Source organism: Mya arenaria, chromosome 14, assembly GCF_026914265.1.
Source record: "Mya arenaria isolate MELC-2E11 chromosome 14, ASM2691426v1".
NCBI classification, from domain to species: Eukaryota; Metazoa; Mollusca; class Bivalvia; order Myida; family Myidae; genus Mya; species Mya arenaria.
Window position 1 is genome coordinate 53,140,753 of NC_069135.1, and position 18,917 is coordinate 53,159,669.

Sequence of the window (18,917 nt, forward strand, 5' to 3'; positions counted from 1 at the left end):
ATATTTCAAAATCAAAAGGGGTCATCTACTGAAAATGTACAACCTGCCTACCAAGTTTGACGTTCATGAGCCGAAGTTATTTTCAGTTATTGACCGGAAACCGCAGAGACGGATTTACTTATTGACAGTTTGTCTGATTAACAGACGGTCCGATAACTATATGCCGCCCTTCGGTGGAATAAAAATGTTCAGTTAAGGGTATTAAATTGAAGTCAAGTTTTTCTGTGGCCCTATCGGTGGAGAATTTGTTATTAAACAGGTACTAATTTTGATGCTAATTATTTCATGTATGTGTAAAGTAAATACTCCATAAAAACTAGATAAAACCTCGTCCTACTACATATATGGTATTTACACATTAGGTTCATTTATGTGAATGGGCTTCAGTTAAGTAAAATATCACATTCATTGTTGTTGAAAGCAAAACATCACATACATAGTTTTAAGCAAAATATCACATGCATCATTGTTTATTGTTTAAAGCAAAATATCACATTCACGATTTTTAAAAGCAAAATATCACGTTAATGATTGTTTTTAGCAAAATATCACATGCATGATTGTTTAAAGCAAAATATCACATTCATGATTGCTCAAATATCACATTTATGTTATGTACTACCTAAAAAAGTTCCAGACTATTGTTGATATTTAAAAAGGAATTTTAGTGCGGTTCTTAGCATAGCACCCCATTTAACATTTGTTGAAGTTAAAGTTCTTAGTTGATTATGCTTAAGGCGGTCCTGACGGTCTACGATCGTATTTCGTGCTGATGTTGATTACCCTAATGGTTTGTGTGTGATTTTCAGGCTAGCCCCTCCCCGACAGGCCTGTCGCAGTTCGTTTAAAAAGTTAAGTGAATGTTGTTTGATCAAAAGTTCATGTCGTTGTCGTACGACGGCCCAAGATGGTTTCCATCCTATTTCGTGCTGGTGTTGATATTTCTGACCGGATTTGCATGCGGTTTCCATGCTTGTACCTCCTTTGCAGGCACACCACGCTTCTCGTACATAACATCGCTCACTGCGTTAACAAACGTCTGGCGTGGAGAAGAATGCGTCTGAAAAACAAGACATTAAGAGTTCGGGCGTGAACAAAGTAATACCGAAAATGAATATTTTCGAGTAAAAGTGACCTCAAGATACTTTTACTGCTGCTTGTAAATTAAAGGGAACATTTAAGTAGTTCATGCATTGAATGATCTTGGCTTTAAGTCCACCCAAGTCCGCCTGACTATCGACTTCCCATATGAAACGAAACCGACTGCAGTTATCACCGATATGCATGTATAGCTGGACGTATCAAAATGTACAAAAACTAATGAGGTGGACTCATACCCCACCCACCCACACCCCACCCCCAAAAAATAAATAATAAAAAACATAACATTGGTTTTACATTGGCGGACCAGTATCTAAGCTTTAATATAAGCCCATACGGGCGAATATCTTTGAAGTTCCGAACAGTTTCTATTTGAAAACGCTTTTGGGGCGATACAAATTAACAAATCGTTGCAAACGTAAAATATTTGACGATGTGTTCACATTGTTAAATATAAGCAAGTACAGCTGAAACAATTCTCATTTATCTTGTTAGAAACTTCCAGAGAAGTAGCAATCAATTCATTCATAAAAAGATAACTCTCAATGGAACAAATCTCAATTGTTTAATTCCCCCCCCCCCACACACACACACCCAACCACACACACGTGTGATACCAAGAAGAATTAATTGAAAGAGACACATTTAGACTTTGCATGTTTAACCATTCCATAATAGGTACCTCGGAGGTTACGTCCACGGCGACTTTACTGGAGTGTTTGCCCTTGTGCGGATAGTAACACCGGTAACCATAATCATCGACATGGTACCGCCGGCCGTCCTCGTCATACTCGAAACGACGGGGAAACGTATTGCAGCGCCGCTGTGGCTGGTAGCTGTTATATAAGAGGAGAACATGCGTATTTGGAGTATAAAATAATTATGTCATGTGAAACATATCATTAGAATAGCATTTGAAACAAGTATAGTGTATGTGGAGCATATGATAAGAAGTGTATGTGAAACAAGTGATCAGTTGTGTATGTGAACCATTTGATAAGAAGTGTATGTGAAACAAGTGATCAGTTGTGTATGTGAACCATTTGATAAGAAGTGTATGTGAAACAAGTGATCAGTTGTGTATGTGGAGCATATGATAAGAAGTGTATGTGAAACAAGTGATCAGTTGTGTATGTGAACCATTTGATAAGAAGTGTATGTGAAACAAGTGATCAGTTGTGTATGTGAACCATTTGATAAGAAGTGTATGTGAAACAAGTGATCAGTTGTGTATGTGAACCATTTGAAAAGAAGTGTATGTGAAACAAGTGATCAGTTGTGTATGTGAACCATTTGATAAGAAGTGTATGTGAAACAAGTGATCAGTTGTGTATGTGAACCATTTGATAAGAAGTGTATGTGGAACAAGTGATCAGTTGTGTATGTGAACCATTTGATAAGAAGTGTATGTGAAACAAGTGATCAGTTGTGTATGTGAACCATTTGATAAGAAGTGTATGTGAAACAAGTGATCAGTTGTGTATGTGAACCATATGATAAGTAGTGTATGTGAAACATTTCATAATACTGTATAAAAAACATACGGTAAGTAGTGTACAAAACATATGATAATATAATATGATAAGAAGTGTATGCGAAACATATGATAAGAAGCGTAAGTGAAACATATGATAAGAAGTATATGTGAAACATATGATAAGAAGTATATGTGAAACATTTGATAAGTAGTGTATGTGAACATATGATATGTAGTGTATGTGAAACACATTATAAGTAGTGTTAGTGAAACATATGATAAGAATTGTATGTGAAACACATTGTAAGTAGTGTAAGTGAAAAATATTATATGTAGTGTATGTGAAACATATTATAAGAAGTATATGTGAAACATATGATAAGAATTGTATGTGAACACACATTATAAGAAGTGTATGTGAAGTAGTGAGATTCAAATTAATGTCTGAAACATAACGCTTGATGAACGAAGTCTACCTTGCGTCCCACCTTTTTCAGTTTTCAGCAACCGACTATCTGATATGGGGATGTCAAATCATTAAACGTCAAACTTTTTCTACCTTAACCTAGTTAATGTAAAAATGTACGGGCTCTACCAAGCATCTCACCTTTTCCGGCGACTGCAACAACAACACGGCGATCCCGAGGGTTCCATCTCTCCGAACATTGCGCCCTTCCCGTAACAACTAAAACATTGTAAAATAGTCATTGGTTTAATGATTGTATTAACGGCAACAAAACTACATACACACGCTTAAACACGCCCAACACCCGCACGTGCATGCGCATGTACACGCGCACTCGTGGTTGTTGGTTAAAGGCCACGAGGGCAATGTTCGAATTAGCTTGTCTTTATTTTATAAACACTGGTACCAAAGGTTTCTTTAAAAGAAACGAACTCGAGCATGATTTCAGATGTCTTTACATTGGTCAGAAAATGAGTATGCTGATGTGTAAAGTGTGGAACATCTACATTACCGAATTGCCAATTAGAACAACTACAATATTAAATAGCCAATCGGAACACCTCGGCCATTATCAAACAAATATATCTACCCCGAAACTTGTCGGAGATGGCCGAGTGGTCACGATTGCCGAATAGAGAGCGGAAATTGAATTCTATAAAACAATTACAGACCCAATGCACAACAGACGTCTTAGTTACGCCTCCTCTAACGTCATCTCCTTGAACCGCCCTTGCTACACTTTGCGGCAAAGATTTAAAATAAGTCTCTAACTAAAATACTGACCCCATGCACTGTAGACACCATACAAGGATACACGTGAGCAGCAGCAGCATCACCAGTCCGCACACCCCGGCGAACATGTAGAACAACCAGTTGGGAATGTCTGAAGAAAAAGTACAATACACCCGCTAATTTGTCGTGAATGGAAAACCAGCATCCTCGGCACCCCAGCGTATTCGTAACCTATATTGGATATGAATACGCTGGGGTGCCGAGGATGAAAATCAGCGGCCGTATTCATAAAATTTCTTAAGTCATTTCCTAACTTAAGTCGATTTCTTAAAATGTTCATAGTCAAATAAAAGTAATGTAAACTTTTTTTAACATTTAAGTGTGTTTTTTTTTAATAAGGTCAATGGAAAATTCTTTAGTTTCCTCTCCATAAGACTAAAGAGATACTAAAATTAGGAAGTGACTCAAGTTCCTTAAGAAGTTTAATGGATACTGCCCAAGGTTTTGTGAAAAGTATCAGTATTTCTTGTGAAATCAATTTAGCTTCTGTTGTAGATTTGGTTTGAAGTATTTCCAGGTCAAAAAAAGAATTTGGATAATATTCTATATTTCTAAAGGAAATCCGCCTTGATCCACGCCACGCTTAATCGCTTCATTCTCATTCATCAGGGGTTCGATAATGATATTTAAACTTTGGTACGCATAGCATCATCACTCTGTTGAACGAGAATGAATCGCCTAGACTTGGATTTTTGCGACCTAACAGGCATAAAGATATGAATTTGCTCCCTCGCTTGCTAAAAACTGGTCCAAGACAGTCGGCACATTTTAATGAATCTTATATATATATATATATATATATTACTACTAAAAACGGCTCGCTCTCTTCGCTCTTCTTAATTATTTAGATATATCTATAACTGAATCATTGCTTGTGCGTAACATTTACTGAGCATTGTAAATAACATATTTATCCACTTATTTATGACTCCTATGCAAGTTTCCATCACAGGAATTTGACTCAGTGTTTGGTCATAAATGATATATTAAAGTCATTATATGACAAAATACTGACAAAAAACAATTTCGGACAAAGACCTGGTCACTAATACTATATATTACGCATATAATGACTTTAATATATCATTTATGACCAAACACTGAGTCAAATTCCTGTGGTTTCCATAATGGAAGTAAATAAATGGTTCCATTTCAAATCTTCTATTAAATCGAGGTATATTACGGAATTTTGAATACCATTCAGAAAAAGCATATTACGAATTTCCAAATAACCGAGTGACGTACGTTCACCAAATATTTATAATCGAAATATTTGATATGGCCTTTGTTTTTGGCCTTTTGTTTCATTAATATTGAAGTCAATTTAAAAACACTAACGATACACAATACAGCTTTTTGGTAACGTGGTTTGGTAGTGGTTTTAAACAAAATCATCATTTTCATCATCATCATCATCATCATCATCATCATCATCATCATCATCATCATCTCATCATCATCATCATCATCATCATCATCATCATCATCATCATCATCATCATCATCTTATCATCATCATCATTCATCATCATCATCATCATCATCATCATCATCATCTCATCATCATCATCATCATCATCATCATCATCATCATCATCATCATCATCATCATCATCATCATCGTAATCATCATCATCATCATCATCATCATCATCATCATCATCATCATCATCATCATCATCATCATCATCATCGTCACCTTGGTTTGACGTAATTGTGGTTGTGGTGATTATGTCTATGGTGGCGCTACTGAGAGTGCTGGTGGTGGTGGTGGTGGTGGTGGTGCTGCTGCTGATGTAGATGATGATTATGTTGCTGAGAACGAAGCTGATGCTGAATGGTGTTGTTGTTGTAGTAAATGTGGTTTTATTACATCAACCGCTTGTCATGACTATTGTTTTTTTTAAATAGCGTGTTAAGTAACTTATCAACCGAGTGTTACTGATGAAATATCAAAATTCGCTGAGTGCAACGAGTTGCGGTATTCATTATCATAATTCATGCCGAGTTTTGGCATCGTCGGCAACCCCGGTACTTGATTCCGTTTACAATTCTGTACTCAATGGAGCAAACACTCGGAACTCCTCGGCCATTTTCTATCAAAAACAACCTCTGATGTATGCCAGTACATTAGTAGAAGTAGTTCGTAAAATTTGAAATAATAGTATTAATGAATTGTAGTGTTTTAAAGTACATTTTGTATTACTGAGTAAAGCTGCACTCTCACAGATTGAACGTTTTGACTGCTTTTTATTTATTTTTGTCTTTGAACGAACCAATCCATGCGAAAATGCATGCAAACCAGTCATATAAGACTGCTGACAAAAAAACAGATCGCAATTTTTCATGTTCAAAAATTGATGTTTTATGCTTTTTTTAAACCGATAGTAACGCCTTTAGCCATAAAACATATTTTTTTTGAACGGAAATATGAAAATCTGAGAACTCATATTTTGTCAACATTATAATATTATTCGTTTGCAGATACGAGTATTTACGCAAAAATTTGCTCGATCCAAGACAAAAAAATAAAAAAAGTTGTCAAAGCGGTAAATCTGTGAGAGTGCAGCTTTAAATTGACTGTCAGTGAAGTGTACTATTGCATAAATTATCTAAATTCACAAGAGTAAATGTCATTAAGTTTAACTGCTAAGTTGAAATTACTACGCGATCTACTTAATCGTAGCGTAGTTAAATGTTAAGATTTCTGACATTGTAAACCGTTCATATACATTCGAGGTTGTTTTGATGGAAAATGGCCGAGTTGTTTCGAATGTAGAGCAAAGCGGGGTATCCGATGTTTAGTTTTAGTAACCTCTAACAAACTGCGTCGCTACCAAAATACGGCGTTACAGAGATCAATATGGGTCAGATTTCAGGTCTCGCCTGTTTTACATTTACATTACAATGTATACAGGGGCGTTCCTGGATCATTTTCATTTGTACGCCAATATAATTGAGTGGGCCGTGAAAATGTGACGGTCATTGTGGGTGTTCTCCAAATGTAATATGGAGTGAGAGCAGGACCGTCATCCCCTCCCGTGTATTTTTTTAGAATACAATAATGATATAACCGTTTTCAGCATTATGAATGTCAACATGTAGCATAAATTTCAATAAATTTTGAGCAGTAAAATGTTCGCAAATTCAACTCATAAGACTTTTTTTTTTATTCCGTATGCTTTAGAGATTCATGCACTTTCATAACTTTTCTATATAACTTCAAACATTCATCACTGATTTGTACGCCCGAGCGTCCTGGCGTATGGCTAGGTACGCCCCTGTAAGTATATGAATGCCAATAGGATGAAATCACACTTAACTATCCTACTTATAAATCAAATCGGTCTTCTTATTTTAAACAGTAATAAAAACACGCGGTCTACTTCAGGTGTCAGAATTAGAACAATTAGAACAATATGTCACCTGTTGACATATTAAAGGGACTAGACACCAGATAATACATTTGCAAGAAAAAAACAACAGAAACTTGTCAAAAACTTACAGAAAATTGATATCGTTGTGTTACGCGTTGAACCTTATGTACTTATGTATCACATCGCTTACGACACATGTGTATTTTTCAATACGAAATTTACTGGGTTTGCCTACCACGTAAATACACATGTACCAGTAAATTTAAAAAATAGCCTCGGTATATGCATCTGTACTAATCACGTGACTTCCACATGCTTAGTATACACACTATAAACTGGGAAACCATTTTGCGCTATTTTTAAAAGGGTAAACTCAGATGAAACAGAGACAAATTTTCATTTTGATTATAACGTAAAGGAATCGGCCCCATACTGGCTGGTATTGACATTTATAGGCTTGTTTTGATGAAATACTGTGTTTGCCGGTTTTGGGATCTCTGGTGTCTAGTCCCCTTAAATCAATGTTTCAGCCTTTACCTGTATATATGCTCTGTTACAAATCAGGGCCCTTTTACACTAAATTAAAAAAACAACAACAACACATCAGTGGTCATGGAAGTGCGGACAAGTGTAATAGCTGTATCTTCACTTTTTAAAGAATAATCCCAAAAGTTACTTTCATCACAAGATATATGCAAACACCCGAAAATACGGGTCTTTAAAATGCAAAAGTATTAGTGTTCACTCTTATATCTCCGCCAACAGGATTGCTGGACGGATTCCAATTAAATCGTTTAGAGAACGTCCGACGAAAACGATCGTAAAAAGTCCGTTTAGTCATTATTTTGTATTATTGTGTAGATAGTACAGCGAATTGTGCATTCTTGTCGACTATAATATAGACATTTTGCGCGAAATATTCAGTTTTTTTTTAGTTTTTAGTTTTTTTTTGTGTCCATATCAATCAACAACAACAAACTATTACATACTGGCACATGTTTGCTGCACTAAGAACGTAATCGGTTTGGGAACAGTGGTTGCGGCATTTGTTTGACACGTTTACCTCTTCAATGATCGCCGTTATGAGAGCAGTATCGTGAAGGTGCACACAGTTGGTGGTGTGTAAGATAATTTATACTCGCACTCGAGCCTTGCCCATAAGGTGAGTGCTCCGATAAGATTGTTAGTCATTTTATGTTTTTGGAGCATAGTGCACAGACAGAATGTAACCCTGGTTAAAGCTACCCTGGTTCTTTAACGTGCACTAGTGTAAAGCACAGTTACTCGGGACCCCCATTTAACGTCCCACGATTGATATTTGTTTAGTGTTGCGGGGGGGGGGGCGAACCTGCGATCCTTAGATTGCCAGTCAAGCGTGTAACCACTAGACCACGGATCCGCCACACGCTTGAAATGACATTGCCGCTTTAATCAGAAACAGCGACAGTTTTAATGCCATTTTACACAGACTACTGCCGTTGGTGTAAGTACATCACATTGTTTTATAGTTGATAAGTTGATAGTTATGATTGTTTTGTCAGGATAAGCACAACAAAAATAAGTTCCATTTGAACAGTGCAACACACATTTGAACTTGACCCTGTTATGGTATCTTTTATTCATCAATCAAATGCTAAATCACATATTAGGCAGAGCCCCAACTTGCAAATATGTCAAAAATTAGCATTTGTACTGCACTCTCCTGCTATTCTAACAATTTTTGTTAAGGAGGAATGTCTGCCATTTATAATAAGTCAACAAAGACAATTTTAAAGTATAAGAAAATGAATTATCATAAAATAGACAAATTAATACTTCTAAACTACAAAACCTCCTAATGAGATGGATTTTCTATGCAAGAGAGTCTTTTTTTAATTTGGCGGCCATCTTGGCGGCCATCTTGGATTTTGGCCTTACGCAAGAGATATTTTTTGGCCGACAACACTTTTCGTAAATGGTAGACATCCTCCTACATAATCAGTAACACAGATTTTGTATAGCAGGCCGGACACTTTTTTCTGAGAAACTGGTGCCTGGGGCCCTGCCTATATGTTCTGTAGACAACTTACCATCATGGTTTTCAGTGATATAGTTGTACAGGTTGTTGTAGTCTTGGAGGGTGCAGGATGGAAGAGTCGTACCCCATACGCCGTTTAAACATTCTATGTAGGATTCTCCGGACATCTGAGAAATAAATATGAAGGTCAAATAAAGGTCAAGGTTGAACAAGAGGCGTTGACCTTTTAGATATTAGTTTGCCAATGGAAAATGAAAGAAAAGAATTAGTGGGTGTGTGTATATACATGTGTTTGTGTTTTTTTTTTATATATAGCATGATATTGTGAACTGATAATTGTTTAATTCTGATTATTTAACTTGATGTTTGTATGTATGACAACTGACTATGAAATATCACATACGCGTTTTATTGCTTGTGTATACATGGGCGTATGGCCTTATGTATTTGAATTAAACTCCCCCTTACTCCTTCGACATGAATGATTTACATACATCGTGTTTGTGAATGACAAAACGTCGGGGGAAATTTACTGAAGAGCTGTAAATCTTTTTTATATGTCTGATAACATAGAAGTTTATAAAATTATCAACCACACATAAAACGAAAGTGCAGATTCCTTTGTTTTGCTTTTGTGCCCATAAGCCGGATGCTCGATGAACTAACCTAGGTCTGCTAAGTAAAAAGGATAGTAAATTAGTCAGATCAATGCACTATCCCGCTATTTTCTTTTCAGTTTTAACTTATTTATTACAAGTTATAATAACTTTATAATCAACACTCCCGTTTGCATGATGTTACGCGAGTGTGGTCTTATGTGTTGTGGGGGAAATCGGAGTACCCGGCCCCAATTTCTCGAAACCTCTTAGACTTAACGGGCTCAAATTGCTTGTTTCAAATAGCCAAAATACATGCTAAGCTTAGCTTTGAATCTGTTCTAAGGGAATTAAGAAATTTCGAGAAATTTGGACCCGCAAGAGACCTACTTGTCCGGCATGGTGACCACAAACCAAGCTCACATGCGCCCAGGCCGGTAATCGAACCCGGGTCGCCTTGACGGTGAGAAGCTTTTTAACACACATTATCCACCTGTAGTTGTTTTGTACATGCAGAGAAGACGTTATGGGTGGAACACCTTAATAACTTACCACATATCCGCTATTGCACTGGTAGACGGCGTACGATGCATTCGCATACGGCTCGGACGTAATGATGACGCCGCCTGAGATTGACGTCGGCGTACCGCACGCTAGAAACGGAGAAAACTATTATAATGTTCATACAATTATACTCATGTATAATAATAATAATTATGTTTTAATAGAACGTACTCATCTTTTTTTATGCAACAATTATATTTTACTTATTTAATTATCTATGCTTATTCAAGTTACTGAAAAACTTGACGGTCGTTGTACATATATATAATAAATAAACTAAATAATGAATGAATTAATTAATTAATGGACGAACGAACGAGCGAACGAAAGAACGAACGAATGAACGAAAGAACGATTTAATTAATTCATCGAAAGAAGGAATAGATAAACAAATGAATTTAAGTATTGATAAATGGCATTTAATTAAAATAAATACATAAAATATGAATTTGTCAATAAATAAAATAAATAAAAACAACAACACACATTCAGAATACGCGGAATATTGATAACATTTTGAATAATGAATGAATTAATGAATGAATGAACGGACGGACGAACGAACGAACGAACGAACGAACGAACGAACGAACGACGAACGAAGGAACGAACGAATTAATTAATTCATTCATTCAGTTAATTATTGAATGAATGAAAGAATTAGTTAATGAATTAATGAATTAATTAATGAGTTAATGAATTAATGAGTTAATGAATTATGGAATACTAATTAATGAATCAATGGTGTAAATATTTAAAACCAGCGAAGGAAGATATCAATGAACGAACAATCGATCAACAGTGAATGACGAAATTTAAATAGTTATAATAATTTGATTTAAATTATAATAAAAACTGATATTTAATTTTATATAAAGTTGAAATAACTTACATCCCATTTTGAGAAACCTTTTTGTCTCCTGTCAGAAATCACTGAAACACCAAAACAAATGAAGTAATATTTTAAGTTACTTATACCACTATTGATGCACTATTTCCAACATTTATATCGTAATATCCTTATCAAATCGGACGTCAACTGATCTCTTCAGCCTTATTAACAGAAGCAAAATCAATGTTAACAATAAGGGTACATATGAATCGCGTGATAATTTTAAAAATGTTTAATCAAATCTCATGCGTGCCCTTTAAAGTGGAATATTGACATTATCATTCCCACAATTGATAAACCTTGGAAAACGTTTTCAAGTGCATTTTGTGTATATTTGATTTCGCACTCATTATCTGATTAAACTGCAATTATAAAATATTAGAATCTGTTTAAATATATGTTTTATTCTTGAAATTTATGAAGACTTTTATATCAATTGGTGCTAATAGATATTGATTCAGGGACGGATCCATGAATTGACACTAGAGGGGGGCGCAAACCGAGGGCGCAACCATTTGTCATACGTACCTCCACCGAAAGAGAAGTTGATATGGTTTAAAATGTTGACAGGCAGTTTTCGGGGTACCCGCCCCCCTGATAGTTTAAACAATACAAGTCCGAAATGGTGCATTTTGAGCGTATTTTATTACCTTTTTGTTCGACATTGATACAAAAGTAACTTGGACAATTTTAGCGCGGGGGGGGGGAGCCGGTGTGTCCCCCCTAGATCCCCTAATGGATTTAATTGAAGAGTGTCATTTTCAAGTTATATTCAAATTCTCACGTGCGTACTTGTTTTTAGAAGTCATTTAAGAGGACATTTCTAAAAAAGCTCAGACTGCAATAATTTAATACATTTTTTAATCTAGTTTTTTTTCCTTGTTTTGTCCGTTCTGTTCTGTTCCCATATATTAAGGTATATTCTTTTCGTTTATGTGTGTTTTTTGTTTCGTTCTGTTTTCTGTTTTGTTTTATTGTTTTGTTCTATTGTTTTGTTCTATTGTTTTGTTCTGTTGTTTTGTTATATTGTTTTGTTCTATTGTTTTGTTCTGTTTTTTACTGCTCTGCTGCATCTGTTTTGTTTGAGTTGTTCTGTTCTGTTCCGTTTCTCTCTGTTCCGTATGTTCTGTTTCAGTGTTTAATTCCGTTCTTTACTGTTCTGTTTTATCTGTTTTCTATTGTTCTGTTCTGTTCTGCTATGTTCAGTTCTGTTCTGAGGCAATGCATGTATGGTCATTTGTGTGGTCATATGGTTATTTCAGCATTTCCAGTCAAATACGACTTTTCATCAATCGTTTTCTTCGTGTAAATATTTCTATGTAACTGTGACAACGACGAACTGTATATGTTCAAGTCAACAATCAATCTCCTGTTCTGTTCTAAACATATAGACATTCCTTTGATGGAATATGGTATAAATACGTAGAGGTGTTTGAGACTCCTAAATAGCCACATTTGTGAAATTGGGCGTCATATTCTATTCAATAGCCAATTCAGTTCAAAATTCAATTCAATTCAATTGAACTATGGTCAACTACAAATCGTACATAATATCATCCTTCGCACTGAGTGACAATATGTCAAAATGCGATGTTAATTGTACACTTATTTGTGAAAAGTTTTGACAAACGTATAAAATAAATTATGCCCATTTCTCAAAATAGAAAAATCCTACAAAAATGTTTAACTACGTTATAAGGTTTTTTTCCAAGCGCCATTTGTTAAAATATATTTTGCTTGGCCATGAGGTAATAATCATTTTTTTCTCTCAGACAGGGAGAAAAAAAACTGTATGTACTTCAGTTCCTACCAATATTTTATAAAACCACAGACATTTAATTACTGTCTATACGCAATACACATAATAAAGCACATCTTGAAACCTTGGGCGGCTAATGTTTGATTTACAATTATTAGTGCAAACTAAATCTTAATTTGGGGGAACATAAATATGAAGCGCCATAAAATATGGATAAAAGCGAAAAGGCAAAAACATCTTCGAGTATCAATTCATCATGTGAACAGTTCATTCTGTTTTAAGACAGTTAAATCTAACAGGAGCTTTGCGTGATTTTTGCACGTCTGTATAACAAGGGTATATTGTTTCCTTATTCAAGAACATATTAAAAGTTGAATTTTAGTCCTAACTAACCAAATAAAATTGAAAACTGATTCTAGACTCAAAGATAAATTTCAGTCCCACATAACCAAGTTAATTCGTTGGCTTATTCTAGAATTAAAAGTGAATTTCAGTCCCACATAACCAAGTTAAATCGTTGACTGATCCTAGAATTAAAGTAGAATTTCAGTCCCACATAACCAAGTTAAATCGTCGACTGATTTTAGAATGAAAGTAGAATTTCAGTTCAACAAAACCAAGTTAAATCGTTGACTGATCCTAGAATTAAAGTAGAATTTCAGTCCCACATAACCAAGTTAAATCGTCGACTGATTTTAGAATGAAAGTAGAATTTCAGTCCAACAAAACCAAGTAAAATCGTTGACTGATCCTAGAATTAAAGTTGAATTTCAGTCCCACATAACCAAGTTAAATCGTTGACTGATCCTAGAATTAAAGTTGAATTTCAGTCCCACATAACCAAGTTAAATCGTTGACTGATCATAGAATTAAAGTAGAATTCCAGTCCCACATAACCAAGTTAAATCGTCGACTGATTTTAGAATGAAAGTAGAATTTCAGTCCAACAAAACTAAGTTAAATCGTTGACTGATCCTATAATTAAAGTAGAATTTCAGTCCCACATAACCAAGTTAAATCATCGACTGATTTAAGAATGAAAGTAGAATTTCAGTCCAACAAAACCAAGTTAAATCGTTGACTGATCCTAGAATTAAAGTAGAATTCCAGTCCCACATAACCAAGTTAAATCGTCGACTGATTTTAGAATGAAAGTAGAATTTCAGTCCAACAAAACCAAGTTAAATCTTTGACTGATCCTAGAATTAAAGTAGAATTTCAGTCCCACATAACCAAGTTAAATCGTCGACTGATTTAGAATTTCAGTCCAACAAAACCAAGTTAAATCGTTGACTGATCCTAGAATTAAAGTAGAATTTCAGTCCAACATAACCAAGTTAAATCGTTGACTGATCCTAGAATTAAAGTAGAATTTCAATCCAACATAACCAAGTTAAATCGTTGACTGATCCTAGAATTAAAATAGAATTTCAGTCCAACATAACCAAGTTAAATCGTTGACTGATCCTAGAATTAAAGTAGAATTTCAGTCCCACAAAACCAAGTTAAATCGTTGACTGATTTTAGAATTAAAGTAGAATTTCAGACCCGCATAACCAAGTTAAATCGTTGACTGATCCTAGAATTAAAGTAGAATTTCAGTCCCACATAACCAAGTTAAATCGTTGACTGATCCTAGAATTAAAGTAGAATTTCAGTCCCGCATAACCAAGTTAAATCGTCGACTGATTTTAGAATGAAAGTAGAATTTCAGTCCAACAAAACCAAGTTAAATCGTTGACTGATCCTAGAATTAAAGTAGAATTTCAGTCCCACATAACCAAGTTAAATCGTTGACTGATCCTAGAATTAAAATAGAATTTCAGTCCAACAAAACCAAGTTAAATCGTTGACTGATCCTAGAATTAAAGTTGAATTTCAGTCCCACATAACCAAGTTAAATCGTTGACTGATTTTAGAATGAAAGTAGAATTTCAGTCCAACAAAATCAAGTTAAATCGTTGACTGATCCTAGAATAAAAGTAGAATTTCAGTCCCACATAACCAAGTTAAATCGTTGACTGATTTTAGAATTAAAGTAGAATTTCAGTCCCACATAACCAAGTTAAATCGTTGGCTTATTCTAGAATTAAAAGTGAATTGCAATCCCGCATAACCAAGTTAAATCTTTGACCGATCCTAGAATGAAAGTTGAATTTCAGCCCCTTACAACCAAGTTAAATCGTTGACTGATCCTAGAATGAAAGTTGAATTTCAGTCCCACAGAGGGACCATTAGGGAGTAGTTATTGTCTTTAGGAATTCGAAAGATTAATTGTATTTATCCCCATAAGCCTGAAATTGACGCTCTTGTTGACTGTACTTTTGATAACGGCACTGATTAATTTTTGTGCCCCATTTCTGTCGTTTTAAGTACACTTAGTACGTGTGAAGATGACGTATAAAACTGCGTTAAATGCTTGAAAGTACATACATGTATATTACACATGAAAATGGCCAGAAATTATTAATACACAAACTATAAGATAAGAGCCGATTTTGTAATCTATCTTTGTCAATTTGAGGTGAAAATATATATTATATTAATTATATATATAAATATATAACATATATTAAAAAGTACATACATGTTTATTACACATATAAAATAACTAGAAATGATAAATACACCAACCATAAGATACTAACCGATTTTGAATTTTTTTATCATCAGTACGTCTAAAAATGACGTATAAAACTGCATTAAATGCTTAAAATTACATACATGTATATTACACATGAGAAATAACCAGCAATGATAAATACACGAACTATACAATTGTTACTGATTTTGAAATAAATTTCTATCGATTTGAAGTGAAAAATTATGTTATCATTACGTATTAAAATGACGAATAATACTGCATTAAAAGCCTAAAAGTGCGTATATTACACATGGAAAATGATCGGAAATGATTAATACACTTACAGAAAGATAAGTTATCCGATTTGTCGTTCTGATTATCAAACTAAAATCTTTGATTTTAAGTGACCTGATCTGAGATTGTCAAAGTTTCATTTGAACAATTTTAGGAAGGATCAAGTTATGACATTTTGTAAAAATCTTTTCCGATTAGTTATCGCCAATAACGGAACACAGGTAATCTTTTTAATAACACCACTCAAAAAAGTCACATTTTATGAGACTAATATGTTAATTAAGTAGTTATGGAGTTATCAATCATGGTGTCGTATTACAAAAATGAACTATACTTTGAAAAGAAGATTGATTTGAATGTGTTTCATTATGGAATCAAAAAACAAACACCGCTCAACAGCGGTAAGAAGGAGGGATTGATTTAAAAAATAATCCCCCAACTAAAGCTATACTCTCACAGATTTACCATTTTTACAACTATTTTTATTTTTTTGTCTTGGAAAGAGCAAATCTTTGCGTAAATATCTGCAAACCAATGATATAAGATTGGTGACAAAAAAATCAGATCGTAGATTTTCCTAATTCCGTTCGAAAGTTAATGTTTTATGGCTAAAACTGCTACTAACGGTTTTAAAAAAAATCATCAAACATCCATTTATGAACATAAGTATAAAAATCTGCGATCTGATCTTTAAGGAGCAGTCTTTCATCACTGGTAAGCAGTTATTGACGCAAACTTTTTCTAATTCCAAGACAAAAAATGAATAAGTTGGAAAAACGGTATATATGTGAGAGTGCAGCTTCAAAAAATAATTCCCCAATTGAGTTTTGGCGTAAAAAAATAATATTGGTTCCGTTTACAAGACCGACCTTATATTTTCCTATCGGTCCGTCACTTTATTTGCGATTCGACATGCGGATTGTAAGATCCTAAAAAATGAATTCATTTGAGTCAACATGTATAATTTTGACCATTTATTATTATTATTATTATTATTATTATTATTATTATTATTATTATTATTATTGTTACTATTATTATTATTATTATTATTATTATTATTATTATTATTATTATTATTATTATTTCTACAATAGTGATATACCCTGATATAGATTCTGGAGATTGGTACAGATTCCTGGTTCTCAAAAAATTATGCTTACCAACCCCATTTTTTTAGATGTAAGGGAAAAAAAAGAATCTATTTTGGCATCATATCAGATTTTTAGGGATTATTTGTAAAACAAACACTATTAAAGGCATAAGGTGTCCGATGTACTCTAACGGGAACTATTGATGCATGGTGACCTCTTATTATTTTGGAAATCTATGTTTATATTATACTGATAAAACATTGCAAACACTGTTCTGTCCTCGAGAGATTGATGATTCAATCATTTCACTTCCGATTTCAGCTAAAATAAAAAGCTCAAATACAAACATACTTAACTTTTCAGCGAACTGTTACTGTGAGGGGGCATTGACTTCTATGTAAATGCATTTATGTCGTTACTTGAACGTGAAAGAAGAGGGGGTATTGGATTTAGACGAATGCACATTCGGATGTCGAAGAAGTAAATACCAAACCTGGGGCAGGAACATTATTTTGTAAAAGTCCCGTGGGTCGTATATGTTTTCATGAAGAAAAATATATGATTGTAAAACCCGGCCAGTCCTTTTCAGGAAAAAGGTTTTACCATCGAGTTCGTAACTAAAATCTTTCGTCGTGAATTATCCCCTGTGTGCGTGTATTTCATGGTGGCTTATTTCTGCCCTTTCTTGTCGAAAATGCAAAAACCCGCCACATGTTTGGGCGAAAATTTGCCAAGTGGCCGGGCGAAAGTGCGACAATGAGCCAAGAAACGCCACGAAAACTTGAAACCGCCCAAAGCAATCGTAACAACTCGGCCATCTCCGGCAAGCTTCAATATATCTTGATACTAGCCGAGGAGTTCCGATTGCGCCAAAAGAAGCAACCACATAATAAATATCACAGGCGCATAAAATAAACTCTACCATTAATCATAGACTTTAAAGGGACTAGACACCAGATGGCCCAAAAATCGGCAAATACAGTTTTTCCTAAAAAAAGCCTAGAAATCCAAATACGACCTAGTATGAGGCTGATGATACGCCACTCTCTCTCACTGTCTCCGCTGATTTTACCTGTTTAAAATAGCGCGTAATGTTTTCACAGTTTATAGTGAGTATATATTTAGCACGTGAAAGTCACCTTATAAGTACAGATACATATACCGACGCTACTGATATTTACGTGGTAGACAACCCAGTAAAATTCAATTTGGAAAAAATACTGCGAAAGTTATATGTATCGTAAGCGATGTGATAATTCAGTAAGCAAGATTCAATTCGTTGTACAGAACGATATTATTTTTTGCAAGTTTTTGACATTTTTTTTTCTTTCTTGCAAGTGCATCATGTGGCGTTGAGTCCCTTTAAAGCTAAATTCCATGTGTTTTATATATGTCTTAAGATTAGTTGTATTTGTACTGTTATCTTTGCACTTATAACTATTTAGCACAGTGATCAAACCACTGTATTCTTTTAAAGTACCCTTGCCTAACATTTGCCTAAACGTTTCTCTATGGAGAGTAGGGAGTGAACACTCTCACAGGTATCTATAGGCACGATGAAAGCTGTTGTTGTTGTGTTTTTTGTCTATCACTATATATAGAAATTGAATAATGATTCATGCATTTATTCATCTATTTATTATTTATTTGTATGTGTATGCGTATTGTGTATGTTGTGTAACGTGACGATGAGCTGTTTATATGCTTAAGTCAAAATAAATTTTCTGTTCTGTTCTGTTCTGTGCTAAAAAGTACCAAAAAATGTTAAAAAGCGATACTTTGGCGTTGTGGAATTTGTGGCCTCGTACGTGTGAATTGAAAACCCCAATTATAAAGGCTAATATGATTTTTATTGGCACACAAATCATATACCTATTTTGTTTTAATCATTACTGTCAAATGAG

The 18,917-nt window shown here is 34.5% G+C and overlaps 1 protein-coding gene across 2 annotated transcripts; it reads right to left on the minus strand.

The window, feature by feature from the left end:
• Positions 1 to 420: 420 nt before the first annotated feature.
• LOC128218389 (uncharacterized) lies at positions 421 to 16,091 on the minus strand. 2 transcript variants are annotated; one of them, XM_052926048.1, is made up of 8 exons: positions 15,970 to 16,091; positions 11,283 to 11,323; positions 10,379 to 10,479; positions 9,283 to 9,397; positions 3,828 to 3,927; positions 3,186 to 3,263; positions 1,784 to 1,937; positions 422 to 1,060 (listed from the first exon to the last, which is right to left on the minus strand). In XM_052926048.1, exons 2-8 carry the CDS (start codon positions 11,287 to 11,289, stop codon positions 920 to 922), a joined length of 696 nt encoding a protein of 231 aa, XP_052782008.1. In that variant the 5' UTR covers positions 11,290 to 11,323; positions 15,970 to 16,091; the 3' UTR covers positions 422 to 919. The 2 variants fall into 2 exon arrangements, with proteins under 2 accessions (XP_052782009.1, XP_052782008.1); XM_052926049.1 differs by lacking the exon at positions 15,970 to 16,091 and having other exon boundaries at positions 421 to 1,060; positions 11,283 to 11,466.
• Positions 16,092 to 18,917: the final 2,826 nt, after the last annotated feature.

Coding starts and splice junctions, on each gene's coding strand:
- LOC128218389 (XM_052926049.1), bottom strand. Junction 1,938..3,185: donor TGTTGCAGTCGCCGGAAAAG/GTGAGATGCTTG, acceptor CTTATATAACAG/CTACCAGCCACAGCGGCGCT. Junction 1,061..1,783: donor CCGTGGACGTAACCTCCGAG/GTACCTATTATG, acceptor CTTGTTTTTCAG/ACGCATTCTTCTCCACGCCA.